The 23640-nt window shown below is 42.4% G+C and overlaps 6 protein-coding genes across 12 annotated transcripts in view; 3 read left to right on the top strand and 3 right to left on the bottom strand.

The window, feature by feature from the left end:
• Positions 1–3688, bottom strand: part of LOC6737197 (serine/threonine-protein kinase NLK) — a 74965-nt gene extending 71277 nt beyond the window's left edge. For 2 of the 6 annotated variants that reach the window (XM_039293888.2, XR_001599786.3), the window contains exons 1-2: positions 3039–3688; positions 1637–2228 (exon numbers count right to left, since the gene is read on the bottom strand). In XM_039293888.2, the coding sequence (XP_039149822.1) occupies positions 1637–1800 (164 nt within the window). In that variant the 5' untranslated portion in view covers positions 1801–2228; positions 3039–3688. Of the gene's footprint in view, positions 1–1636; positions 2229–2306; positions 2451–2556; positions 2575–3038 lie in introns of those variants that run through there. The other 4 variants (XM_039293891.2, XM_039293889.2, XM_039293890.2 and 1 more) reach the window with 4 other exon arrangements.
• Positions 3689–4006: 318 nt separating this feature from the next.
• Positions 4007–4761, top strand: LOC6737196 (ribonuclease P protein subunit p29). Its single transcript, XM_016169979.3, has one exon. It carries the CDS (start codon positions 4066–4068, stop codon positions 4684–4686), a length of 621 nt encoding a protein of 206 aa, XP_016030901.1. The 5' UTR covers positions 4007–4065; the 3' UTR covers positions 4687–4761.
• Positions 4762–4817: 56 nt separating this feature from the next.
• On the bottom strand, positions 4818–6261 carry LOC6737195 (UBX domain-containing protein 1). Its single transcript, XM_002084005.4, has 3 exons — positions 6089–6261; positions 5394–5996; positions 4818–5337 (listed from the first exon to the last, which is right to left on the bottom strand). The coding sequence occupies exons 1-3, from the start codon at positions 6136–6138 to the stop codon at positions 4995–4997; spliced, it is 996 nt and encodes a 331-aa protein (XP_002084041.1). The 5' UTR covers positions 6139–6261; the 3' UTR covers positions 4818–4994.
• A 212-nt stretch (positions 6262–6473) lies between these two features.
• Positions 6474–7212, top strand: LOC6737194. 2 transcript variants are annotated; one of them, XM_016169980.3, is made up of 2 exons: positions 6474–6890; positions 6970–7212. In XM_016169980.3, exons 1-2 carry the CDS (start codon positions 6601–6603, stop codon positions 6971–6973), a joined length of 294 nt encoding a protein of 97 aa, XP_016030900.1. In that variant the 5' UTR covers positions 6474–6600; the 3' UTR covers positions 6974–7212. The 2 variants fall into 2 exon arrangements, with proteins under 2 accessions (XP_016030900.1, XP_002084040.1); XM_002084004.4 differs by having other exon boundaries at positions 6477–6886.
• A 438-nt stretch (positions 7213–7650) lies between these two features.
• On the top strand, positions 7651–10207 carry LOC6737193 (UBX domain-containing protein 4). The gene is made up of 6 exons (XM_002084003.4): positions 7651–7836; positions 7897–8031; positions 8098–8358; positions 8477–9009; positions 9078–9715; positions 9772–10207. Exons 1-6 carry the CDS (start codon positions 7755–7757, stop codon positions 10091–10093), a joined length of 1971 nt encoding a protein of 656 aa, XP_002084039.1. The 5' UTR covers positions 7651–7754; the 3' UTR covers positions 10094–10207.
• LOC6737192 (ribonuclease Oy) lies at positions 10204–12098 on the bottom strand. The gene is made up of 2 exons (XM_002084002.3): positions 11938–12098; positions 10204–11738 (listed from the first exon to the last, which is right to left on the bottom strand). The coding sequence occupies exons 1-2, from the start codon at positions 12009–12011 to the stop codon at positions 10835–10837; spliced, it is 978 nt and encodes a 325-aa protein (XP_002084038.1). The 5' UTR covers positions 12012–12098; the 3' UTR covers positions 10204–10834.
• Between the last annotated feature and the right edge of the window lie 11542 nt (positions 12099–23640).

Below are 23640 nucleotides of genomic sequence, written 5' to 3'. Positions count from 1 at the left end.
AAAAATAAGGCATTAATATCAGTATAATATGGAAGTAATGCATTGTTCCATTGTGGCAATGGCTTACAGTGGTGTAACTTTGTAAGTAAATGAATATTATTGCAAGTTAGCAACTGGTAGACCCGCCGCCACTAAAGATCGCTGTGTGAAGCCAATCCAAACGTCAACGACTTCATTTCGCGGGCTCCACTTTCAGTTGGCCAAAGGGAATCATGGATCGGGTGCTGCTTCAAAGGGAAGGTGGTGCAACGAGGGATATACTTGAGCCTCTTCTTGGGCCTCTTCTAGCCTCCCATAGTTTCCACTAGACCCTCCACGCTTTGTGTGTTTCCCTGGGCTCCTCCACTTGTGGCTGCCTCTTCGGACTTCCACTTCCTTGTGCCTAAACCATTGGGGCCCCCTTGTGTGCCAGTTTTTAACTGGCTTCCCTGCGGACGACCAACGACGACCACTCCCCCACCGGCAGCACTCCTCAAAAGACCCGCCCGATAAACTGGGCTCACTTTGCGTTTTGATTATAGCCGGAAATGCCGTTTTACACGTGAATGAAATTTGTAAATGCAGCGTTGCCAAACTTCTGGCTACACTACGAATAAATTGATAGGAAGTCGAGTTAAATAATAAATAGATGGGATTTCTAGCATATATTGCTTTTTCTGTACTATGTTGCAGCTTTTTGGTTACATTGATAACAAAACGTTGCTAATCCATATTAGATATTTTACTTTCCCCAGTAAACAAACAAATATTCAATGCTCACCCCATTTAAGCAACCATTAATGTAAAATTTTGCACACAAATGTAAATCAAAAGAGTAGAGGGGATAGAAAAAAAGGCAGAGAGAGGCCGATAAACGAGGAGATGGGCAAATAGAAAAGGCCAAATTGAGGGGGGGAGGCCAAAACACGGAGAGCCAGCCAGTCAACGCGCTTAGGGTAAGAAATATATTATAGGAAAAATCCACCCTCGGGGGGCCGCAGCAACGTTGAAAAGTGCACAAAGGCACAAAACCATGAAGGACAGCTAGCTGAGACCCGGGACTGAGGTTCTGAATCGAAATGAGTACGAGGATGTTGACGTTGCCTGCTGCACAAAACATCAACATCAACGGCAGCAACACAATCAAAAGGGTTACAGAATCAAAGGCCTAAGCAGAAGGTTGCTGAACCCACGGCGAGACCGTGACATAAAAGTACATAGCAAAGTAACGACGCTGCAGATACCCTTTCTTCGAATAGAACAAAGACAAAGAACAACTGTTTGATCTTTCGATATTTGAATTATAGAAGTACATTGAAATATATTAGATACAGGTTGTTTTTCAAAATAGGGTTTTAACATTCCGTTTTACAACTTTAAAACCACTTGTGTTTATAAAGAAATCATTTATCAATTACCATTACATGAATTCTGTAAGGGCAAAAAGGATATAAAAGGATATGACCACCTATTATCTTATAATTCCCAAATATATTTGCCCATTTCGGCGGTATGTCTTCGGACAACCAGCAAAACAACCCAAAAATAACCATGCTTGTCAAACGAAAAACAAAAATTTGATTGTGCCAATACTATGGCAACACCCTCCGCACATAATCTGGATTATTGCACTGAGATATAGATTCATTCCACTTACCAGACAACTCCGAATGCTCCATAGCCGATGGGACGATCCGGCTGGACATCCTGGGGAACAGCCGGCGGTTGATAGTAGGGAGCCGCTGCGGCCAAGATTGCGCTGGCGCCCTGTGGCGCACCACCGGCAGCACCACCCTGTACCAGTGACATCGAAACGCTCATTGATGGACTACGCGGCAAGTTTTCCAAATAATTCGAGCAGCTGCACCCGGTTCTGGTATTTGTTGCCGATGGAGCTCAGTGGTTGTGGTTCTGCTAGGCTGTGGCTTTTACTGGTGGTGGTGGTGGTTTCGACTGGGTCTTGGACTGTGGTTCTGGTTCCCAAAGCTGTGACGGCGGTGGTGACTGAGGTGGCTGAGGTGGCGGTGGTGATGGTGCTGCTGGAAGTGGTGCTTGATTTGATGTGGGAGAAATGGTGTTGATTGCTCAATGGATGCCGCTGGGGCCAACTGATGGCCGCCATTCAATTGTTGGCCATTTGTTGCTGTTTGGCCTGGCGTGCTTCTCTGTTCAGCGCTATTTGTTTCGCTGCGTGTCGCTTATTGCACTTCTTACTTATTTAAATTAGATTTGAGGACATTGTAATGAAACTGCGGAGTGGAGAGGAGAAAAAATCATTTGTAGACAGTTGAATTGTAAATAATTTAGGCGTTGCTAAGTGAATTTACAATCTGGATTTACTCTCACAGTGCGCAGCAATCTATGGAGGATTGTTTTCCTATTCGACCACTAGTCACTGGCTAAGATGATGATTTTAAGATATCACCCTTTTTTCGAAATTTCAAAGATCTGATAAATTATTTGATAACTATTTCAAAGGCTCAATATCTGAGTAAAAACACTTTTTTAAATTCTGTAAAAGCAAGATTTAATTAAATCCGCTTTTGGTATTGTTCACTGTACTTTAATTGTCATTACTTTTGTTTGCTTTTCGAATTTTTGGTGGCAAATGATGCTGCACAGGAATCAAAAAGAAAGAAGAGAGGAGGAAAGTGAGAGAGAGCGCGCGAGAGGACATGAAAAGTGCCGTTAGCTGTCGCGACCGGGGCGCGTCCGTGTATTACAGTTGTAAGTGTGTGCGCATGTGAGTGCGATTTTGAGTGATTTTCGGACTGCGCTGCCTGCGCAAAAAGCCGCTCAAAAGACACAAAAATCACTTAAAATCCGACTTTTCATGCAAATTTACAAATGTTGAAAACCAAACAATGGCGAGCACCCCCAAGTCGACAGCAAGCAGCAAACGAACGCAATCAAAAAACGCTCGCATGAAAATCGAAAAGTAACGGGACAAAAGAAATTCGCCCGGGGATATGTAATATTTCCCAGGGTTTCGCTTAGCTTTTCCGGACTAATTAAACCTAACCTATGCAAACAAGGCATTCCATTTCACTTTAAATTACCTTAAAAATGCACAAATTATTGAGCAGCGGCGGTGGCAGTTTTTCGTTTATAATTTCTTTTCTTCCGCCTTTGTGGGAGCGAGATGGAAGAAAAACGCGCCGGGGGTAATATTCGTGCGTGTGTGTGTGAGAGAGAGTGAACTAGCGAGGGAGATGGAAACAATTTTGTAATTTTGTTTAATTATAATTGTAAATAACGCGAGATGAATTTTTTGTTGTTTAGCGTGTTACTACTACTAACGCGACGGCTGCTCACACACACGCGCATACACAATCTCACGCACGTTTAAACTATGTATATGTATATGCAGAGCCAGACAAACAAACAAAATTTTGCCTGGGTCACGTTTCTTGGCTCTCTCACAGATTTTTCCAACGGTTGCCCTTTATTGCATTATCTTTGTTATCACACGGGCCGCGGGGCGTGGCTAAGAGGGTGGCGGGCGGATATTGGTCGTCGGTTGGCGTTTGATTGCCTCGCAGCTTCCCTACGAATGTGCTTAACTTGGATTTTCGATCACACGCGGCGACGTTTGTTCCAACGAGATAATTCCGATTTCGTGCGCTCGACGTTCCGCTCCGTTCGAAAGTTGAGAGAGACTTGAAACATATGTTCGGCGCTGCTAGTGCTGGTCGGCCATCGATAGGTCCGATGTTTTCTACACGTACATCGATTCAGAGCTTGGCTATCGATGTTTTTAGAGTGCCCGCACTATATCTATATCCATCTCTATTCCGTTGGTATTTTTTGTATTTTATGTTATTTCGATTAGAAAGCAGGATGGCAACGCCAGATTGCCGCGAAAGTACGTTATTTTTGAATTGCCGCGTTGAATATGAAAAATTGCAGGCACATATAGTTTCTGATAATACCAATAAAAATTATTTAGTTTGTATTATTATTGCACATTACAGCTACGCATCTAAAATAATAATTTGAATATATCGCCTGTTCTCCCATCGATAGAGTCCCGCGTCTATCGATACATCGTTGATCACCAAATAAATAAAACTAAATAACAAAGCAATGGAACACGCGACGAGTGAGTTGAGGGAATTTATCTCAGATCTGGTGATTCCACACCAGCGTTGCAATGTTAACATCAATCCGGATCACATCACCATGCTGGAGGGCACCAAGATCAAGAAGCAGCACTCCCGAAAACGTCGCGCCCACAAATCCAGTACGCTGAGTCGCCGGAAATATGCGGCACTTGGCTTGAACACTCTTCCCACCAAGCAGATGAAGTACGAGGAGGCGCTGCCACTGCACCACCTGTGGAAGGGCTATGTGCGCGAGCATCTGCAGCTGAGGGAAGGTGACGAGGTGCCCCAGGTGCACGATGGTCGCTACGACGAGTTCAGCCGCAAGCTGGTAAAACTGGATTTGCACGGTGCCAAGCTGAAGGTGTTGCAGTCCAAGTGCTCCACTCTGGAAAGTTTGGCTGGCATTTGTGTCATGGACACCAAGAACGTGCTGAAACTGCTCGGCAAGGACCATCGGGTGCGCACCATACCCAAGAGCGAGTGCGTCTTTGGTCTTAAAGTAGGCAACATGGAGTTCACCATATTCGGACAGCACCTCAACATTCGACCCGCCGAGCGGAGCGTTAAGAAGATCAAGAGCTTTGTGAAGCCCTTCATGTAGGAACTACAGGACCAATCATTAGATATAGAAATTGTATCCTATTGTAATATAAGAAATAAATTTATTGGGAAGCTCTACCATCGTTTTTAAATAGAAATCTAAGAAATAGCCCTCAAAGATCCTCTAAAACATTTATTTTTTTAGATTGTTGTGTTTAATATATATATATAAAACCGTACATTAATTGTTTTTTGTTTTTGTTTTTTTTGGGGAGGGTTAATTTCGCGCCGCGTTTTTTCGTATTTAAGTTCTAGACATTATGTTTAGTTTATGGGAGAGATTTTAAATTTCCCGTTTGTAGGAAAGATTTATGCGGGCGTCTTAGTCATGGTGATGACAGCGGATGGAACCAAGCCAAGAACTTCCAGCGGCTTCTCGTAGTCGTCCTCGGCGAACAGTTTGCGCGGAAAGGTGGTCATCAGGGAGAAGGGCGACTCGATGCCGGTCTTCATCTGGATGAACACACGTACGGCGGACAGCTGCTCCTTGACGTTGAAGGTTTCCTGCAGGGTTGAGCCGTCCTGCAGGCGCACCTGGATGCGGGTTTCGGTGTAGTCTCGCGGCGGAGATTTCACACCAGCCGGTGGCGACGAGACTGTGGTGGAGCTCACGGATGGAGCTGGCTCTGTGCTGCCCAATTCCTTTTGTTCTCTGCATAGCATGAATTATAATTAATTATGAAATGGAAGGATAGGGCTAATCCTCACCTAGCCTTGCGTGCTGCCTTGTCAGCCTCAATTTGAGCCTTCACCCGATCGCGGGCCGCCTTCTCCTCGTCCTTTTCGCGCTTGCGCTGCTCAACGATTTTCTTCATCTCCAGCTCCTCCATGCGCCGCTTGGCCTCGGTCATGTCCTTGCCGGACTTGATGCGATTCTTCTCGCGCTGCAGGGCTTCGGTTTTCTCGCGCTCCTCGCGTTCGATGCGCTTCTGCTTAAGCTTCTCCTCGATGAGGGCCAGCTGCGCCTTCTTCTCCTCCTCGGTGAGCGCCTTCTTTTCCTCCTCCGATTCGGAGAACTTGGTGTGACCGGTTTTGGCGGCATGGTACTCCACTTCGGTGTGATCTCTAAGAACTTTGCCGCATTCGTCGCACTTCAGGGACTTGGCTACCGGAGCAGAGGTTTCACCTGCGCCACTGGTGCTACTGGAAGCAGCTGCGGCCGAGGAATCCACAGCAGCAGCTGGTTGAGCTGCGGAACCAGGGGATTCGCCGGCGCCTTGACGGGATGGTATTGGATCATCCACGTGGGCCAGCAGCCACTCCATTGCCGGTTCTACGCCCTTGTTACTGGTCACCTCCAGTGCATATTCCCTGTGAAATTTATTTCAGGATTAAATAAATTCGATAGTTGCAGTGTAACTTATTTTGCCGGTGACAAGTTGGCCGTGGTATTCGATACTTACACACGTTCCCGCGGGAATCCCATATCCATCAATGTCTGCACTTCACTCATGTCGTTGGCTGATTGCGTTCTAAAAATTAATAGCTTAGCTTTCGTATATTTATGAAAACGAAAAATTAACAATGACACACAAAAACAAAGCTAGGCGAGATAGCGAACTATCGATAGTTCGACCCGTGGTATATATCGGTGGAATGCAATAGTTGCAGCTATAGTAAGAAAACAAAAGTGATAAGAAAGAAATTTTCAATATATAGTAAATAAATTAGAGAGCGGACAACCAAATATATTCCATAATCTTTTATTTTTATAAATTACACATTCTTTTAAATAAGCATATCATATAGCTACAATCTACGCATCATTTTCGAGTAGTGTAGTGCCACCACCACCATCGATAGTTCGATGTTGCCTGCGACGTTTACCAACACTGTCAATTTAGCGTCTACGGAGATAGGTGCTTTCGTTTTTCGACTTTGAAAGAGAATTTTCAGCAATTTTATAATTAAAACCATGTCGCCGAAGACTAAAAAAATGATCGTCAAGATCCCGCGACATCCCTACTTCAATGTGCAGGGCGATCGGAGCGTGGAGCGCGAGGTGGAGTACCAGGTCCGAAAGTGTCGCGTGAATCTGGAGCGCATCAAGTCGTCGACATCTCCGAGTTCCCGTCCATTCCCGTTGAAACCGAAGCCCAAGAGATGCATTGTACGTGTGGCCCGACTGCCGGACGTAGAGCGCAGCGAGATTTCCGTGACACCGGCCAGTTCCATCATGAATTCCGACATTGACGAGAGTAGTAGGTGCCAGGTCTTCTCGTCTTCACAGACTACTTTGAAGCATTCTAACCATTCATTCTTCTAACCCATGTTATCCTTGCAGGTAGTGCCAGCGAACAGGAGTCCAATCTGACCATCTAGTCGTCTCATAATCAAAGAGCATTCAACGCATCCAGCTGACAAACTTCTAATCGCACTGGCAGTCACAGAGTACCAAGTCCAAGATACTCCAAATAGATGTGCGGGGCTATTCTTTTCCTGAATATATATGTATAAGATCCTCATATAAGACTTTATGCAAATCAAGCTCGATTTCTTAATACAAACTTGTGCGCCTAAAATCAAATTTCTCTTGTTTTACAGATTTAGCTATTAGTTATCTAGCAAACTTGAATCCACTTTATTTTACATACCAGATAGGATTGATTATATGGACCACTTCATCGGCATATTTGTATGTGCTTGCGATTCTTTACAACAGCAAATGTTTCATTAAATTTGTAATGAATTGCTGTATTTCTATACCTTTCCGTTTCGATAGTTTGGAATTTCTAGAAAATTCACAATAAAAGTTCAAAATATGAATTTAAACCATGGCGGCATTAAGATTTTATCGGCTTGTGTTATCGACCATATCTAATCAGCTTTTCATTTAAAACGTTGGTAAAATAAATATACAACATTTCACTCTTCAATAACGGGAATAAAAGAAAATAAAATATTTTAAAATAACTCGTTTTATTTAATAATAAATATCTTTAGACCACTTATCGACAAATATATATATCGATACCTGGGAGTCAGCTGTCAGCAGAAAAATATTTCTGGAATAACAAAAACAGACAAAATTACCCGTATTCGAATCGAGTCGTTATTCCAACACCAAACATGAACTGGCACAAGGGCAACATTGCGGAGGCCGTGGCGGAATCAAAGGTCAAGGGCGCCGTCTTCGTCGTCTTCATCGAGGGTAATTAGTAAACTGTCAATTTCACCACGTCATTCTTGTAAAATTTCACCTGATTTTCAGGCCAGGACGAAATGACCCGAAAACTGGAGCGCTTCGTGGATGACAGTCAGGTGCGTTCCCGCCTGGAAACCTCCGATTTTGTCGCCATCAAAGTCCAGGGAAATAGCTCCGCCTACGGACAGTTCATGTCGTTGTGTGGGTACCATTCTGGCTAGCAATCCAGATTCAAAGTTTCTGATGTTTTTTTCTTTTGATTTCCAGACAAAGTCGTGCCAATTCCTTCGCTCTTCTTTATTGGCAAAACGGGTACACCTCTGGGGATAGCCACTGGGGTTACGGCCAGCGTAGATGAACTGACGGAAAAGATCGATAAGGTTCTGATCCTGGCGGGAAAACGAACCGAGCCGGTGGCAGCCGACAGCAACTCTTCATGTGCGAAGACACTTGACCCCGATGCAGTCAGGAGCTTCGCCGGAGCAGATGACTCAAGCAGCACTGCTGAATCCCAAGTAGTTCAAACAGGTACTCTAAGGTCCATTTTAAAAATCGATGTGATTTCTAACTCGCAGTAGATTCCATATCGGTTGGGAATAACCTCTGATTGAACAAGGTATTTACAATGAAATTCTACATTTTTCAGCATCAGAAAACTTTAGAGATCCTGAAACCACCTCAGTTTCAAACTCGCCAACTGGAGGGGCGGAGGAGGCCAAGACGAATCCGCCAAATTCTCCTGTAGCAGCCAGCTTGGCATCTATACCCGCTGCTGTATCAACCTCCAGTTTGGAAGGAAAATCAGGATCAGAGGCAGAGGCTGCTTCTCCCACCGCCTTGGCGGCCGAAAAGAGAGCAGCAGCCAGCAAAGTGGAGGGTTCAGCTTCCACATCCGGGGCAGCTGCTCGGAACTTTGCCACCAATAATCTTATACCGGCTGTGCCGCTAATGACACCTGCTGTCCCAGTTTCAACACAACGACCGCTCGAAGCCCAGGGCAACACCGAATCTGAGGAAAAGTTGGCCGAAGTCAGGAACATTCTGGAGCAGAAGCGAAAGGAGCGTGTGGAGGAGGAGAAACGTAGGGAGAAGGAGAACGAGCTGAGACGACGCAGGGACGGAAGGGAGGCACAGAGCCATCAGGCAAGAACCAAGGAGCAGGAGCTCAAGAACATGCAGGTAGAGAACTTAAAGTATATATATATAGAAGAAATTAGTGGTTCTACAAGTTTGTATCAATCCTTTAGGAACAGATCAAACGTGAGCGTCAGGAGGAGCTGGCGGCCAGGGAGCGCATTCGTGCCCAGATTGCCGCCGATCGGGCAGAGCAGGCACAACGTTTTAATACGCCGGACATTAGCAGCACGAATAATTCGGTGGCGGCCACCGCTGCCTCCAACGTGATCACAACAGACGCCTCGGTGAGTTCGGTGGACGAGACGAGGCTGCAGATCAGACTACCCGGTGGCATTCAGCGCACCAAATCCTTTCCAGTCGGCGAGGTGCTGGCCACCGTACGTGTCTACGTGCGAAACGAGATGCTGGCGGCGAGCGATGTGCGTGACTTTACCCTGGCTGCCGGTTACCCACGAAGGGAGTTTCAAACGGAGGACGAGGTCAAGACCCTGAGCGAGCTAAATCTAGTGCCCAATGCGGTGGTTCTGGTGCTGACCAAGGAGCAAGTGAATCGTGTGGTTCGAAGCGGTGGCTCCCTGATGACCATGCTGGGCACCGTAATTTGGGCTTTGCTCACACCGGCGGCCAAGGCCTTCGACTACATAAACAAGATGGGCCTCCGACCGCTCACCCAGAGGCTGAGCGTGTTCATGGCCAGCTTCCGGTGGCCAGGGCAACAGGCCGGCCTGGAAGTTCACCGGGGCGATGCGTGAGTACTGCCTCTTCACTTATTTTTTATATGATACCAATCTCTTGATGGTTTAGTGCTGCCCGTCGCAACATGGATATGTTCCTGCGACCGACACCAGCTCCGGGCTACGAATACGATGGCGCTTCAACAGAACAGACAGGCGGGTCAGCTGAGCGGCCCACCCCACAAAATCAACCGGGACCGGGAAATACTCCGCCGGCTCATAACACCAGCCAAGCTTCCGCCTCGCAGTCCCAGCAATTCCAACAGCGACCCGGTGGCTATCAGCCACCAAAATATGGGGACTCGAACATTCGAAGACTGCAGGATACGAAGAAGGATGACAACGATAAGGACAAGGCAACTTATAATGGGAACTCCACGCAGCAGCAATAGAATAACACAATTCCTTGACAGTAATCTGTTTGACGACAGTCTTTAGCTATCAAACTATGCAATAACCTGTTATGCTAAATTTAATTATATCGATGCAATATTCCAAAATATCAATTCGATGTGTTTTAATCAAACAAATGTGATCTTAGTAACTAGTAAGAGATACAGTATGATTGGACAGCTTGGTCAGTTTTATGCAGCGTATCAAACTCAAATTCAATAGAACAATTAGGCAATCGTTAAAAACGAAGTTTACATGAGTTAATAGTCACAGAAATAGTATCTATGAGTTTGGAATACAAATATATTCACAATGAGTGTCTTTTAAGGGGAGTACATGATTATAAGCTTTAAATAGAAACAAAACAAAGTTTATGTCAACAAAGGAGAGCCTACAAACTAATAAGTGTGAAATCAAATACAGATTGATTAACATCGTACGATGTTTAGAATTTTGTACAATATAAATAATCCTATCGAATTGTGGATGGATAACCAAACAATAAATGTATAAATTGGTAGATCCTTTTAAGTATATAATATAAAATATGACATCTTTTTTTTATAATTTACTAGTTTTGCAGCTATTTAAAAACGAGTGTCTTAGTTCGTTTACGATTGTTAAGCTCCGAGTCTCCAGCACACCATCAGTGGAAGTATCAAATAATATTGGAGTTAACGATGAGTCCTCCTAAGGCGCGCCTCAAAATACTTCCCAGCTTGGATTGCACAACGACTTGTTTACAAGGTGAACCACATGAGGAATTGAAGCAACTTGTAGACGTTCACGAGCGGTAACTTCCAATGGCTTTTCCTTTGTAGCGGTGGCACCAGGCTGGGATAGTGCACGAGGCTACCGATGTGGCAGTTGGTAATGATAGTGCCACCAGGAACACCAACGGGCACGGCATCGCCCTGCTTGATACCATCGCAGTCGATGAGCTCCAGGGATTTGCTGAAGCAAATGCGAATCTCCGATAGATAGCTGATGCCGTGTTTGCCATCGTACAGGCAGTGAATGGACGGATTCTTGCCCAGTGCCTTGACTATCGCATTATTGATGGCCGCCACCGTGTTGTTGGAATCGGGATGAATGTCAGAGGCGTCTAGGATGCGCGACATGATGTACTCCTCACGCCAAGTGAGTCCCTGCTCGAAGTACTTGAGTTCGTTGTCCAGTTCCTCCACCAGCATAGCGCATGTTCCGTGCTTCTGCCATTCGTGCTTCCAAAGCCACTCCGTGGAGTCCATGCCCTTGAGATCCGGCCAAAAGGTCTCCAGTCGATCCTCAATGGGATTTAGTTTGTCTGGATCAAAGTTTGCCGAGTTATTGCAGAAATTGGGTCCCATTTGGTGCAGTTTCGTTGGCCAGATGCCGTGAATAGTCCAGAACTCCTTTTTCTGGGGCAGACTGCACTCCTGGTCGGGATTCTCCTCGCGCCAATGATAGCAAGTGGTCACCGGCCATTGTTGCGTGAAAATCAGCACATCCCAGTTGTGATCCTGCACAGACATCTCCCTCGACGAGTCCTGCAGGGAATCTTCATCTTCCCGAAAGGGGTAACCCTCGAATTCACTGTCATCGTCTGGACGTTTCTGTGTCTTCTCATCCACCGAAGTCGATTCATCCGAATCCGATATGTCGCTGCAATGGGTAATATGAAACCATGAGTAATTCGGTTCATTTGGACGCTGCCTTTGTTTATTGTTAGGCAAAAAGTGGATTACTGGGTCAACCTTGAACTTGAATATATATCCCGGATTACCGAAATATAAAGTTTGTTGGTTGGCAAAAATCCAGAAATGATTCCAATAGAATTTTAGTTTGCACTGTTTGCACTCACCTGAGGGGCGTGGATTTGATAGTCACCAGAAAACAGGCCAAAATGGCCACGAATAGAAACCGCTGGCTCCGCATTTTGTTGTAAAATAATAATAATAATAACTGCGATGCAAAAACCGTAGGTGGTATCGATATATCGAGTTCTTGTATGTTAATGTTTCGATGAATCGACTGTGCTGTTTGGTATTTTTAATCGATTTTATATTCGATTTATGTAACTTTGGCACCTAAACTTAAAATATTTGAATATTTGAAATATCTGCAAACTAATTGAATTAGTTAATTGATATATTTAAATATATATACTATACAGACAAACAAATTCTTTTCTGTTGCTATATCAAAAAACCTATTTGCTTTAGACACTTAATAACTTTTCCATTTATCAACACCCAAACTGGTTAATAACTTATCTCACTAAGAAAATTAAGCAATTATTTCATCTGATTAGGATTTATTAAACACTTCGCCAGGTTGTCTGCTCTGGCTTTCCGTCGAGTCGGTGTCTTGAAAATCCCCTGGCCAAAGATGATGATAAGACTCGAAATTGTGTGGTTCGCCTCTGTTTTCCTTTTTAGTCATCCCACTTTAATTAGTGACAACGATAATTACACATTGCAATGCTGCTGTTGTCTTTTATCTTTTCTGGTGTTGACTTCTGTTGAAAACCCAATGACTAGAGCTACAACAGCGGCAGCAACAAATCAAGTAACAACTCCGAATCGCTGAGCAACAACAAAACGATGGCAGCAATTGCTTAGCAATTGATTATTGCTTAACTGTACTTTGTACTTTTGATGATCCCACATTTTATTTTTTGTATGGCTCCAATTTGGGGAGTGCTTGTTGGAACATACGACATGGTGGGTGGTTGAGTGGCCAGCTGTCGGAATTCCGGACAAGTGGGGTAAAACTGTCACACTTAATGCCCCATAATTGTAAGGGATATTAAAGGAGTAACTAAGGTATAAGCTATCTTGGAAAAGTTCGTAAGTTTCTTTTATTGCATTAAAAAAAGGTAAGTGAGTACTTACAAAAAACACCGCATTAACTACTGATTTTTACTACAATTGCTCTAAGTTTCAATTTAAAGAGAATAAAGGGAATCTAATCTACAAAAGGTGTAAGCCCATCAACTTTACTATACCAACCAAGTACAAAAAGTTAATATTTCTTACATTAATATCGATTACTATTTTTACAGGGTAGACTTTCAGTTCATTGCCTCCCAAAAGTGCGATCATCATGGCCCATATTTTATCTATTTATTAAATTCAATTAGTTCGATTCCAAGCGATAAGACTCATTTACATGACGAACGAACTTCTAATCTATGACCCCATGCCATCGATTTTCGTGGAGCGTATTCAAACAAATTCCCGCTCATGTCTGGGGGGATTTATCAACAACATTTGTGATTATTTTCGTGTCATGTTTTTGTAAGCCCGACGTTGGATGGCGAGCTTTTATGCAGATTTCTGTGTGTGGGGACTTTTGTTTGATGACAAATTAATTTAATAATAACAGCTGCAGAAACATTTTGTAATCAATGGCTACGGGCCCCACAAAAACTTAACAATTATCCTCGATGTACAATCAATTAATGTTGTTGTTGGTTTTTAGATAGCGACCATGGGTTTAATGAGATGCGTACCTCGGAAAATGGTTTTCCCTTTCATTCGGAATAACTTTCCTTTGGTTGGGCAATAAATTTGAAAAACCCTTCTCACTACTTCTTCGTTTTTTTGTAGATTTTTTATTCTTTATAATCAACGCCATCATCATCATCATCACCATTGGGGGAATTCCCCTTAAGACATTTATTTTTTTTTTGAAAGAAGCCATCTCTCTTTTTCTCTCTCCCTTTCTACTTTCTCCCTTGCGCTTTCTCCATTCGTTTGGCGCCTGCGCAAGCGAGAAAGAGAGCTTCACTTTTGTGGGAGGAGTCTAGGCTCGGCTTTATATAGAGTTTTCCGGCTGGGGACTCCCGGTAATTGCTTCAATTTGGCGTACATATCCGGATCCGCTTTCCACCCTCCCTCGGCGCTTTTCACTGCTCTTTTTCCGACTTTCTTCGCTCGTTGTTTTTGTGCAATTGCTGTGTAAATGGCATGAGAATGATAATTGTAGCAATTATAATATTAAATTGGGAGATCATGGCTCACAGGGTTTTCCTTCCCATTTTCCCCGGTTTCTCAGCTCTCCCCATCCCTTTCTTTCCCTTTTTTATGTAGCATACTTTTTTGCTGTCATCTCCGCTGCCGCTTTTCCTAGTCCTCGCCCCCATATCCTTGGGGGACTTTTTACACTCGACTGCTGTGTATTCTACCGGATTTGTTTGTTAATTAGAATTCTAGCGTTGAAATTAAAATGCTCACTCCAGTGGGGGTAGGAAAATGGCTTGGTGCAAAAGGAAAAACTTCAACTAGTTTTTCGGGGCGTTGGCTGCCTGGCTGAATTTTCCACTGTCGTTTTTTTTTTTATTTGTCTGCCTCTGCTCTTAATTACTGCAGTTTATTTTCTAAGTGCGACTAATTAACAGGCAATTCGCAGCATTGCGGCACATTTTACTCTTTTCCGGCAAAAGATTTCCACTTGCTGTGTGTGTTGGAGAGTGGTCAACATTTTTGGGGCTAGTTAGTCGGTTGTGATAGCTCTGGACTTGAAAGTTTTCGAGGACACTCGCAAACTTTTCACATGTGTCGACTAGGCAGTCAAAAGTTGTGTGAGTCCAATTAGTTGCAGTTATAAGTGGGGCAAAGACGGACTATTTTTCAGATTTCATGTCGTTTAAAGGCAATTTATAACTTAATTAGGATTTTATTCCTTTTAAATATGCTTATTTATTAGTATTTAATCATATATATATAATTATGTACTACAGCTTATTAAATACTAGTCAGATATTCAGTCAGATACTAATTCATAGTTATATATTTTCCATTTTTTCTGCGACAGTAATAAATCAAAGCTTCGTTAGTCGACTGTCCGCCAAATTTGTGGCGAGCTAAACTAGACATTGATTTGCCACCTTTGGATCGCATGGTTTTACCTTGGTCGTAACCCCGGCGATCCCCACCGTTGACTGTGCCACAAATTTACGTTATTAGTGCAGCATTAGACGCTCGGCTAATTATCAACACTGTCTGAGGCGCAAAAAGCCCGCTTAACCTCCACCTATCCGCCTATTCTGTAGTCCGCCATCAGCAACAGTCCACCACCATTTTAGCATTGGAATGGCGCCCATTTGTGCACCATCTCGCTACGCCGCACCACTCCACCCACGGGCCATAAAACATGGCTCCCAAAACCACCCACTTACCCACCCATAACCACCCGCTCACGCACACACGTAGAGCACAACCCTCGCACGTTAATGAACGTAAAATTCACTTAATTCCAACTTTAGCCATGAATTAAGCACGACAAATGGACGCTAAGAGGATGGCAGAGTGGGTGGCATTGGGGGCATTATACCGAAGGGATCCCAGGGATAAATAATCAAAAAGACGTGCCACGAGACGTGAAAAAAGCTGTAGAGCGGAAAAGAGACGGGTAGATGGCGATGCGAGACAGAGTCGAACAATAAGTAAATGTGCTTTTATGGCTCTTAATTAAGGCAATGATGGGGTGTTTTAATACGTTTGCCAAATGTTAAACGACAAACTGCCAGTCGAGTCGACGTTATGGCCCCAGCTACCGATCTACTCACTCTCAACTACACTGAAAACAAAGGGTTTATATAAAGGGATTATCAATAAATAAATAAAAGTAAAAGGATATGCCAATTTTTGCACAATTTACTTTAGTTCGTTATTCTATAATAAATATTTATAAATGTCTGAATAATTATCTTTAAAATTGCTTTTTTTCTGTGTAATCCCGCTTACCCACACACATGTGCGTTAATGAAGCTGCTAGGAAAGCGGTTTTGCAAGCATTTCCCTTCAGTTTTTCCTCGTTCCTTTTTTATAATTTCCCAGCAAGCACGGAGCCATTTTCTTTTGCCGCTTCTGTAATTTGTGCCCCACACCACACCATACTTTGACTAATTGCTCGGACTGGTCCATAGATTTATGACGCGCACTGTGCACTTGGCATGCCTAATGAGCAATTGCCTCGACACTTTTCGTCCACTTTGACTTGTTTTCAAGGATCAAAATGGGCGTAGAAATCGTTGCAAATTTTATGGTTGATCGAACAAATAGAAAATTTGGTCTCGAAGGGGATTTTATGATTTGTAAATGTTAGTCTCGACAAGTTTATGGCTACATTTGGGCTGGCACAGCCAAAAATGGCACCAATTTGTGGCTTTTTGTGATGGGCCTGTGTGCATATCGTAAAAATCAGTGTGGCACATAAAAATCCAAATGCGCCATTCGCAAGGCTGGCAAAATAACATTTTCAACACTTTTTGTTTGATTAATCAAATGTATGCGATGCCTAGGGGCTGTCTGAGAGTCCTAGACCTAGTATCTATTTTTCCTCGGCCCATTTTCTACCCAAACCGCTGACATTTAGTCCATATTAGTATGCCACGCACGTTCTGTAGGGCAACAAAAAAAAAGGACCACGAGCGGAAACAAAATAAAGGCAGCAACAAAGCGGAAACGGAAGAGCGAGTCCAACAAAACAATCATCTAAAAAAAATGGCGTAACCTTTGTTCTTTGTTCTTTTTTATGATTTATTTATATATTCAAAACAAATGCAATTGGGTTTATTACACATCAATAAGCCCCAACGACCAGCAAAGCAAAAATTTGCGGTGCGTGTTTCGGACGATATGGAAAGAATGGCGGATGAATTGATTTACATGGAATATGTATAAATATCCATGTCAGCCACAAACGTGATCAAATTATGGATGATTGGGGATATGCTTAGAATGGACAATATATTTGAAGATCTAGGCAGCAGCAATAGTAGTTTAGATATTGAAAGATATTGAACATTTTAAGATTGTTTATAATATTGTGCGGAATTAAGAACTCTAGAATTTGTTAGATAATGTGAAAATATTATTGTAGATCTGTCAAGTGCCAAGAAGTTGTTCAAACAAGCAAATCGCAGCCCCACACATGCGTAAGGATTTTCTTCCTTCATATGCTCCAGGGAGCATCTTCTTCACATAAGACGATGAGAAATGGGGGTGTGTTTCTGGAGCTGGTTATGGGGGGGGCTATAAAGAAAAGTATCCTTACGACCGCAAGGAGGCAATTCGGGATGTGTGTAAACAGTAAAATGGCACGCGTTGTCATATTTCAAGAACCAGTGGCAAAGAAGGCACTTTGAAGGACTCGCAGATTATGATTTGTTTTGCTTGACGCTTAACGAGCCCATGATATAACACATATCTCGTCCTGTAAGTATGCTAAGCATGTCCTTGCCCCCACTTTTGGGTAATTTCCACTTGACAGCAGACAAATTTTTACAGATTTGTTAGAATTTGTCAAGTGCGGGTGCGTATATGTATGCAAATAAACATTTGCACTCAAAATATATGTATCTTAAGATGTTTACTGGGGAGCGCCAAGAAATTGCTGACATCATGTAAGCAAATTGCGTAAGGAGGCTCTGACATTGATTTGACATGAACCCTGAACGCTGAACACAGAATCCTGAAGCCAAAGCATTATAAATCTGTTTGTTTTTTGCCCTTTGATTGCACAAAGAAAAAATAAAGATTCAAAATGGGATATACAAATAATAGGTTTTTAAGGAAAAGTTATATTAAAGTGTTGGAAAGATAAGTATGTCTATAGCTATTAGCTACTAAAGAAACATTCATCTTATTTGATAGTTATTAAGTGCCGTTTTTTCCAGTGTATCTTTAATCCTTTTGCCTCAATCAACCCTCTGAAAGATGTAACAAAAACTTTCTTTGCCTAACCCCTTTTTTTCTTATGACTGAGTAAATTGATAGGACAAATCCGTAGGAGCCAGAAGTTTAATGAAGTGAAAAATTGACAAATAACCAAAAATTAAATGAAACAATGGACAGTCGTCTAGAAATCGTATCTACATACAAATTTCTATATCTATATGCTGGCTCTTGTATATATCCATGTTTATTGTTTTTGTTTTTATTTTTTGTGGCTTTTCAGGCCTGCTCCTTGGGCTGTGTAAACAAAAATTGAACAAATTTCCAGTTCAGTGGCTTTGTGGCCATTTGGCCATTTATAAAAGTTCCATAAGTCAGTCCCGGAGAGGGGGCGTGGCCAGCCCCCAGTGGCAATTTGTATTTATTTGCTGGATTTCCATGTTGAAATTGCTTTCGTGTCCTTTATTTGTATAAATATTTGCAGGACACTCGCAGCCCCTAAAAGCAGGCAACACTTTTCGACTGCAATTGGTACAATTTTCCGAATTGTTGTGGCTAGCAAAAATCATACACAAATTTGCGGTGGAAAATTCTTCGACTCCACCGGATTTTCTCCGAGAAATGTATGCTTCGTTAAACACATACGCAAATTGTAGCCAGTAAATGTCAAGAAAATGTGAAATTTCATAACCAAAGCCATGCCGAAAACTTCATGCACGAGTTGATAGCATTTTCCATTTTCCATTTTCCATTTCCCTCATCCCACACATGTCTAAGCTAACAAAGCTGGGGACGAAAATCAGTTTCTGAATCCGAATCAGAGTTTCCAGCTCCAATCGAGAGCCCCCGAAAATGCCAAGATCATGGGAGCCATGACACCAAACTGTTTGCCCAGCCAAACAGCAACAGACCAACTTGCCTCTTCGCACTCTCAGTCCTTCGAATTGCTGGCCAAATTTGCGTGCGGATAAATTGCAATCCACCCTGAGGTTGAATATGAAACAGTGGAGTGAGGGAGGTACACTCAAAAAAAATTTTAATCATGCCTTCATATATAAGAAACGCAAAACATCTGAAAGTTACAAGGTATCTTAACATTTGGGGGTGCTGTAAAGTTGTGTTTTCATCAAATAGTAAGTTTAAAACAGCATATTAAGATACCTTACTTAATGTTCAATTTACATTAACCCTTAACCAATTTTATCCCAAATTGTTAGCTAATTGAAGTTAATTTCTCTCAGTGTAAGGACTTCGCAGCAATGTTTGGACTCCCAGAGTTTTGCGGTCGACTTGTGAGGCAATTGGCGTCGTTGCATTTGTTGTCTTTTAATCACCAGCTAACTAGGAGTTGACTTCATAATTCTAATTGTGTCTCTGATCCGGGCGGTCAACTCTCACCGCCTTTCGCCCGGCGGAGGAAAATGGGTAAGTACGTGACTTGGTCTTGGAATATCGACTATTTGATGTTCTCCGATGGGCAAACAATAAATTGCAACTGCAGGCATGTTTGCTGAGGGCCTGGAGTCCAACGATAAGTGACCTGTTGAGAGGCATTAAATTGATTGAGGGGCCACATCGGAGGTGGGCTAATCTCAACTGAAAGTGTTGGACCCCGACTAGATAAGCTAATGATGTCCAAATATTTGCCTGTAGTTGGCCAAGTGTGAGTTATGAAATCGCTGGGAATTGCTTGATTGATCGGAATGCGTTGGATTGGGAAATCACCTCTACGGGTGTGACTGACACTTTCGGCTGTTTTTCTTATCACAAGAATTGGACTTCATAGTTGATAAGTCGGATGAATAAAGGGTTAATCTGCCTGGGAGTTCTTCGATTACGATTTGATTGGTGGGTTTAATTGGCTCGAAGGTTAGTGATTATGACTATCTCTTTTAGGCCTTAATGGATTTTGATTCGTTGGGTTATACTTATTAAGCTACTAAATATCATTATCAGTTTTTGCCGAAACATATCCTTTCTATATCTTCCCATTACTCATTTTTCCCACCTTTGAGTTGCCTTGTTTATATAGCTCTATAGGAAACTACTGACTTCAGTTGGCTTCTTGCACTCGATTATCAATCAATGCCCACACAGCTGCTACTGCTACTGTTGTGTGCTTCCACTTTGGTGCTCCTTTATCACCTTGCTGCCAGCTCCCCGAATTCTTCTCAATCCCAATCAACTTGAACTTCGTTCTCTGCTGGAACGTCAGAGGAGGTGGCTCAAAGTCATACCGAGTCAATCATAAATATCCAGTGCCCGATATCTTATCAGCTGCTGAAAGCACTTTACTAATAATTAAAATGTCATCATTAAGAAATATGAAAAAGTCAACAGAGGCCCGCCACCTTCCTCTTCCTCCCCCGCCCAGCCCCATCTCCCATATACCTGCCCACGCTCTGAACTATCCATCTATAACCGATCTGAACTGCAGTTGAAGAATTTATTGTTTTGCTATTGACTATTTAAACTCGATGGAGACATGTGGCTTGTGTGGGAGGGGGCTTTCCAAATCATTTCCCTGCTTTTATCGGAGCTGAGAGCTCGTATTTACCTTTAAACTGGACTAGCCTGAAGCTAGAATTAACCCATTGGTGCGGGAAATTAAATTTAATTGCTACTTAAATAATTAAAACATATATATACATTTTTTTCAAGAACTATAGTTTGAGTTTGTACTTTTCTATTTCATATTTGCAGACACCATATTAGTGGTTTCTAAAATATTTTATAGTAAAATTTAATTTATTAAAATTATTATATTTAAGCAGTAGTTCGGTTCATCAAAAATATCTTCCACCATATTTTTACCATTGAAGTATTTTAAAAAATAATATTTACACTTAAAAGTATCTGAGAGAAGCCAAGATTCAACTTTCTAGTTTGCACTTTGATAAGATGGTTGTGTTACCCACATGGGTTAAGCAGATAGTCGCTTGGGTTTCACCGTGGTTCCGAGTCTGTTGACACTAATGACAGACTATTGGCGTCAATTTTCGTGTCACATTTTCCCGGTGCCAACCGGCGACACAGTAGCTGCATTTTCAATTATAAACAGATGTAAAGGCCTGATAGAGCTGCATGGGCATAGATAGAGACACTGGGAGCCTGAGCCTGAGCCTCAGCCGGTTGGTAGATAGATATATACTCCGTATGAATGTGGCCATAGCCACATATCATCTTATCGGCATTGCAGCGAGTGAGCATTGCTCGATTCCCGCGCCCTGGTACTTGAGCCTGTAATGAGTCGTGTCGTTGTCTCGCCTTAGTTTCCTCGGCGCTGTTTGCTCAGATGGGTTTTTAATTAAATGCTATCGGTTTGCGCCTTAAATAAATTGAAATAATCAATTTATATTACGTATACGACCCGGGCTCTGGGCACCCGAACTCCGAGTCAACAAATTTAATTGAAAATCTAAACAGAGAGTCAACATGACGGAAAGTCAAATGACGAACGTGCCCCATGGCTGTTGCTTCCTCTTGGCTTGTTTGTGTGCATAATTGTAAAATCAATACAAATATATCCGTGCCTGGTCCAGGTCTGATTCCCCCAATCTCCCCCAGCACTCATCATCATCATCATCATCGGAGGTGGACCTTATCTCGCCCGCTCGCTAGCTGGTATTTATTTTCCACTTTTTTTATTTAGGGTTTTCCTGATTTGGCTGATTGAAAATTATTCGCTTTGCTTTCAATTAAAGCTGTCGTCGATATGGACGATGATCGTAAATCTTGGGCGATTCACTCTCCCCACCTTTTCGCGGGTATTATGGATTTATGGGCTACCGTATCTGTATCTTTATGGGCACGGTAGTCTTATCGTCTTCATTAACCAAACAAATGTGTTTATTGGCCGGAATGTGTCATAAAAAACAGCGAATACGCTTAGCCTAGATAAATAAACAAATTAAATAAAATAATTGTACTAAAAATATTATTAATATTATTAACTGCGCGACCAATCGCCACGGAAGTCGCCACGTTTTTATTTTATGACCTCTGTGTGCTATGGGAATTGTTTGTGTCGATTGTATTATTGGATATTATCATTTATTGGGGGGTCATTATTGCCTGACGGCTAAGTTCATGTGAGTATGGCTATTGGAAAGGGTATAAATTCCAAGAAATATAATCATTATTGGCATTATCATCATCGCATTTGGGATTGTTTGAATTATTGTAAAATACCTTTAAATCACTTTATAATTTCGAATCGCAGTAGTCTCCATCCGCAGAGCCAATTTAAGCCCCCTTTTTGCTGCGCCTCTGTGCAGCACCTCGGATTAGGCCATTTATATGCAGGAGGGTCCAAAATGCAAGGCACAAACGCCATTTGCACACAATTAGTGACATTGGACCCCCAAATTGCCGCCATCGTGGAATGAGTATTGATTGGATCCAATTGAAGCAGGAGGTGATTAGCAGGGGGTGTAAGGGGAGCACTTCTATCTGGCTACTGTTTCCTGTATGGGGATTATCTGCCGATAAGCCTGGATAGCCGAGAATTTAGGTAGGTCGGCTGAGCTTTCCAAGCTCATTTCAAATTTATTGTGTGATAATGGCCATAAAACAAATGGCGGACTGCACCCTTTGATGTCCTTCATTGCCGAAATTACTCCTTTTAAAGCATTTCGCAATCAATCACTTGGGTATTGAGGGAAACTAGATACAATTTGAAAAATCAAGCTACACTTGTTTAACCAATTTTGCGAAAAGCTGGCGCTTTTCGTGGGTTTTTTACTTCAATGGCTGTTTTCCCTAAGTACTTGGTGGAAAAATGGCTTTTCCTGACTGCCTGGGTGGAGCCAATCGAAATGATAAATGCTAATTTGAGGCAAGATCACGCATAAACCAACAATAAATAAATCAAATGGCAGGTCAAACAAAAAAGTTGCCCCTCTGCTCGAAGGAAATGTTGAAATCTGTGAGGGGTTGCCTCATATGAATGCGATTTTGGGCCACTTATGCAGGGCCATGTAAAAAAGCTGGAAAATCGGAAAAACCTTGGCACGAATATCACTTACGTTTTTTGTTCGCAAATTGTTAAGTGATTTACGAGACAGGAGGCGAAGCCATTTATTAGATGAGATTAAGTAAAGGGAGCAAAGGCCATTGAACGACTAGCAGCATTCCGCTGGAAAATCCCAACCACTTTCTAAGCTCTTTTTGCCTGCGGAAAAGTTTCCAAATGGCTAAAAGTTTCTCTTTCAACATTTTTCCTCTGCGCTCAATAGGAATTTCAGCTACATTATGGCAGATTATGTAGTCATAGTGCGGGGTGTTTGCGGGGATTGAGATGACAGGGCTTCAAATTGAATAAAAGTTGGTAGAAACTTTTATTATTATGGCAGCAGATTATATCAGTTTAAGTTCGATTTACATTTGCTTTTTCGATCAAGCCAAACTTTATTTTACTATCAGAACACGAAAAGTTCTTCTTAATTAGTAAATTAGACTTTCAAATTGTAAGGTCAATTTAAGAAGACATTATTCCAAGCTATATTTTTAGATCTATCTATCTATCTAATCTATGGTTTAGTTAATCCTAATTGAAGATTTTGGTTGATTAGGTTTTCGCTTAATTATTCTTTAACTATAGATACTACTAAAATCAGTATGAACAGGATAAACGATTATCCTGAATAGCGCATTCCCACATAATACTCCATTTACAGCTCTTACAATAGACCCATCCAATTCCTTCAGCTAGCAAATCGAAAAAAGCACAATCAATCCACCCATTTTGCCATATCCCCCCCATCACAGAATCTTAACCATCTCGATGAATCCACACACCCCTTCGCCTTTCTTTTCCTGCCAAGCCATACCATTTGAACCCGTAAAATACACATTTTCTGGTGGTAGAAAATCCAGCAAAT

Source organism: Drosophila simulans, chromosome 3L (genome assembly GCF_016746395.2).
Source record: "Drosophila simulans strain w501 chromosome 3L, Prin_Dsim_3.1, whole genome shotgun sequence".
Taxonomy (NCBI): domain Eukaryota; kingdom Metazoa; phylum Arthropoda; class Insecta; order Diptera; family Drosophilidae; genus Drosophila; species Drosophila simulans.
The sequence above is the reverse complement of the archived record's forward strand: the minus strand, read 5'-3'. Positions and strand labels throughout refer to the sequence as shown.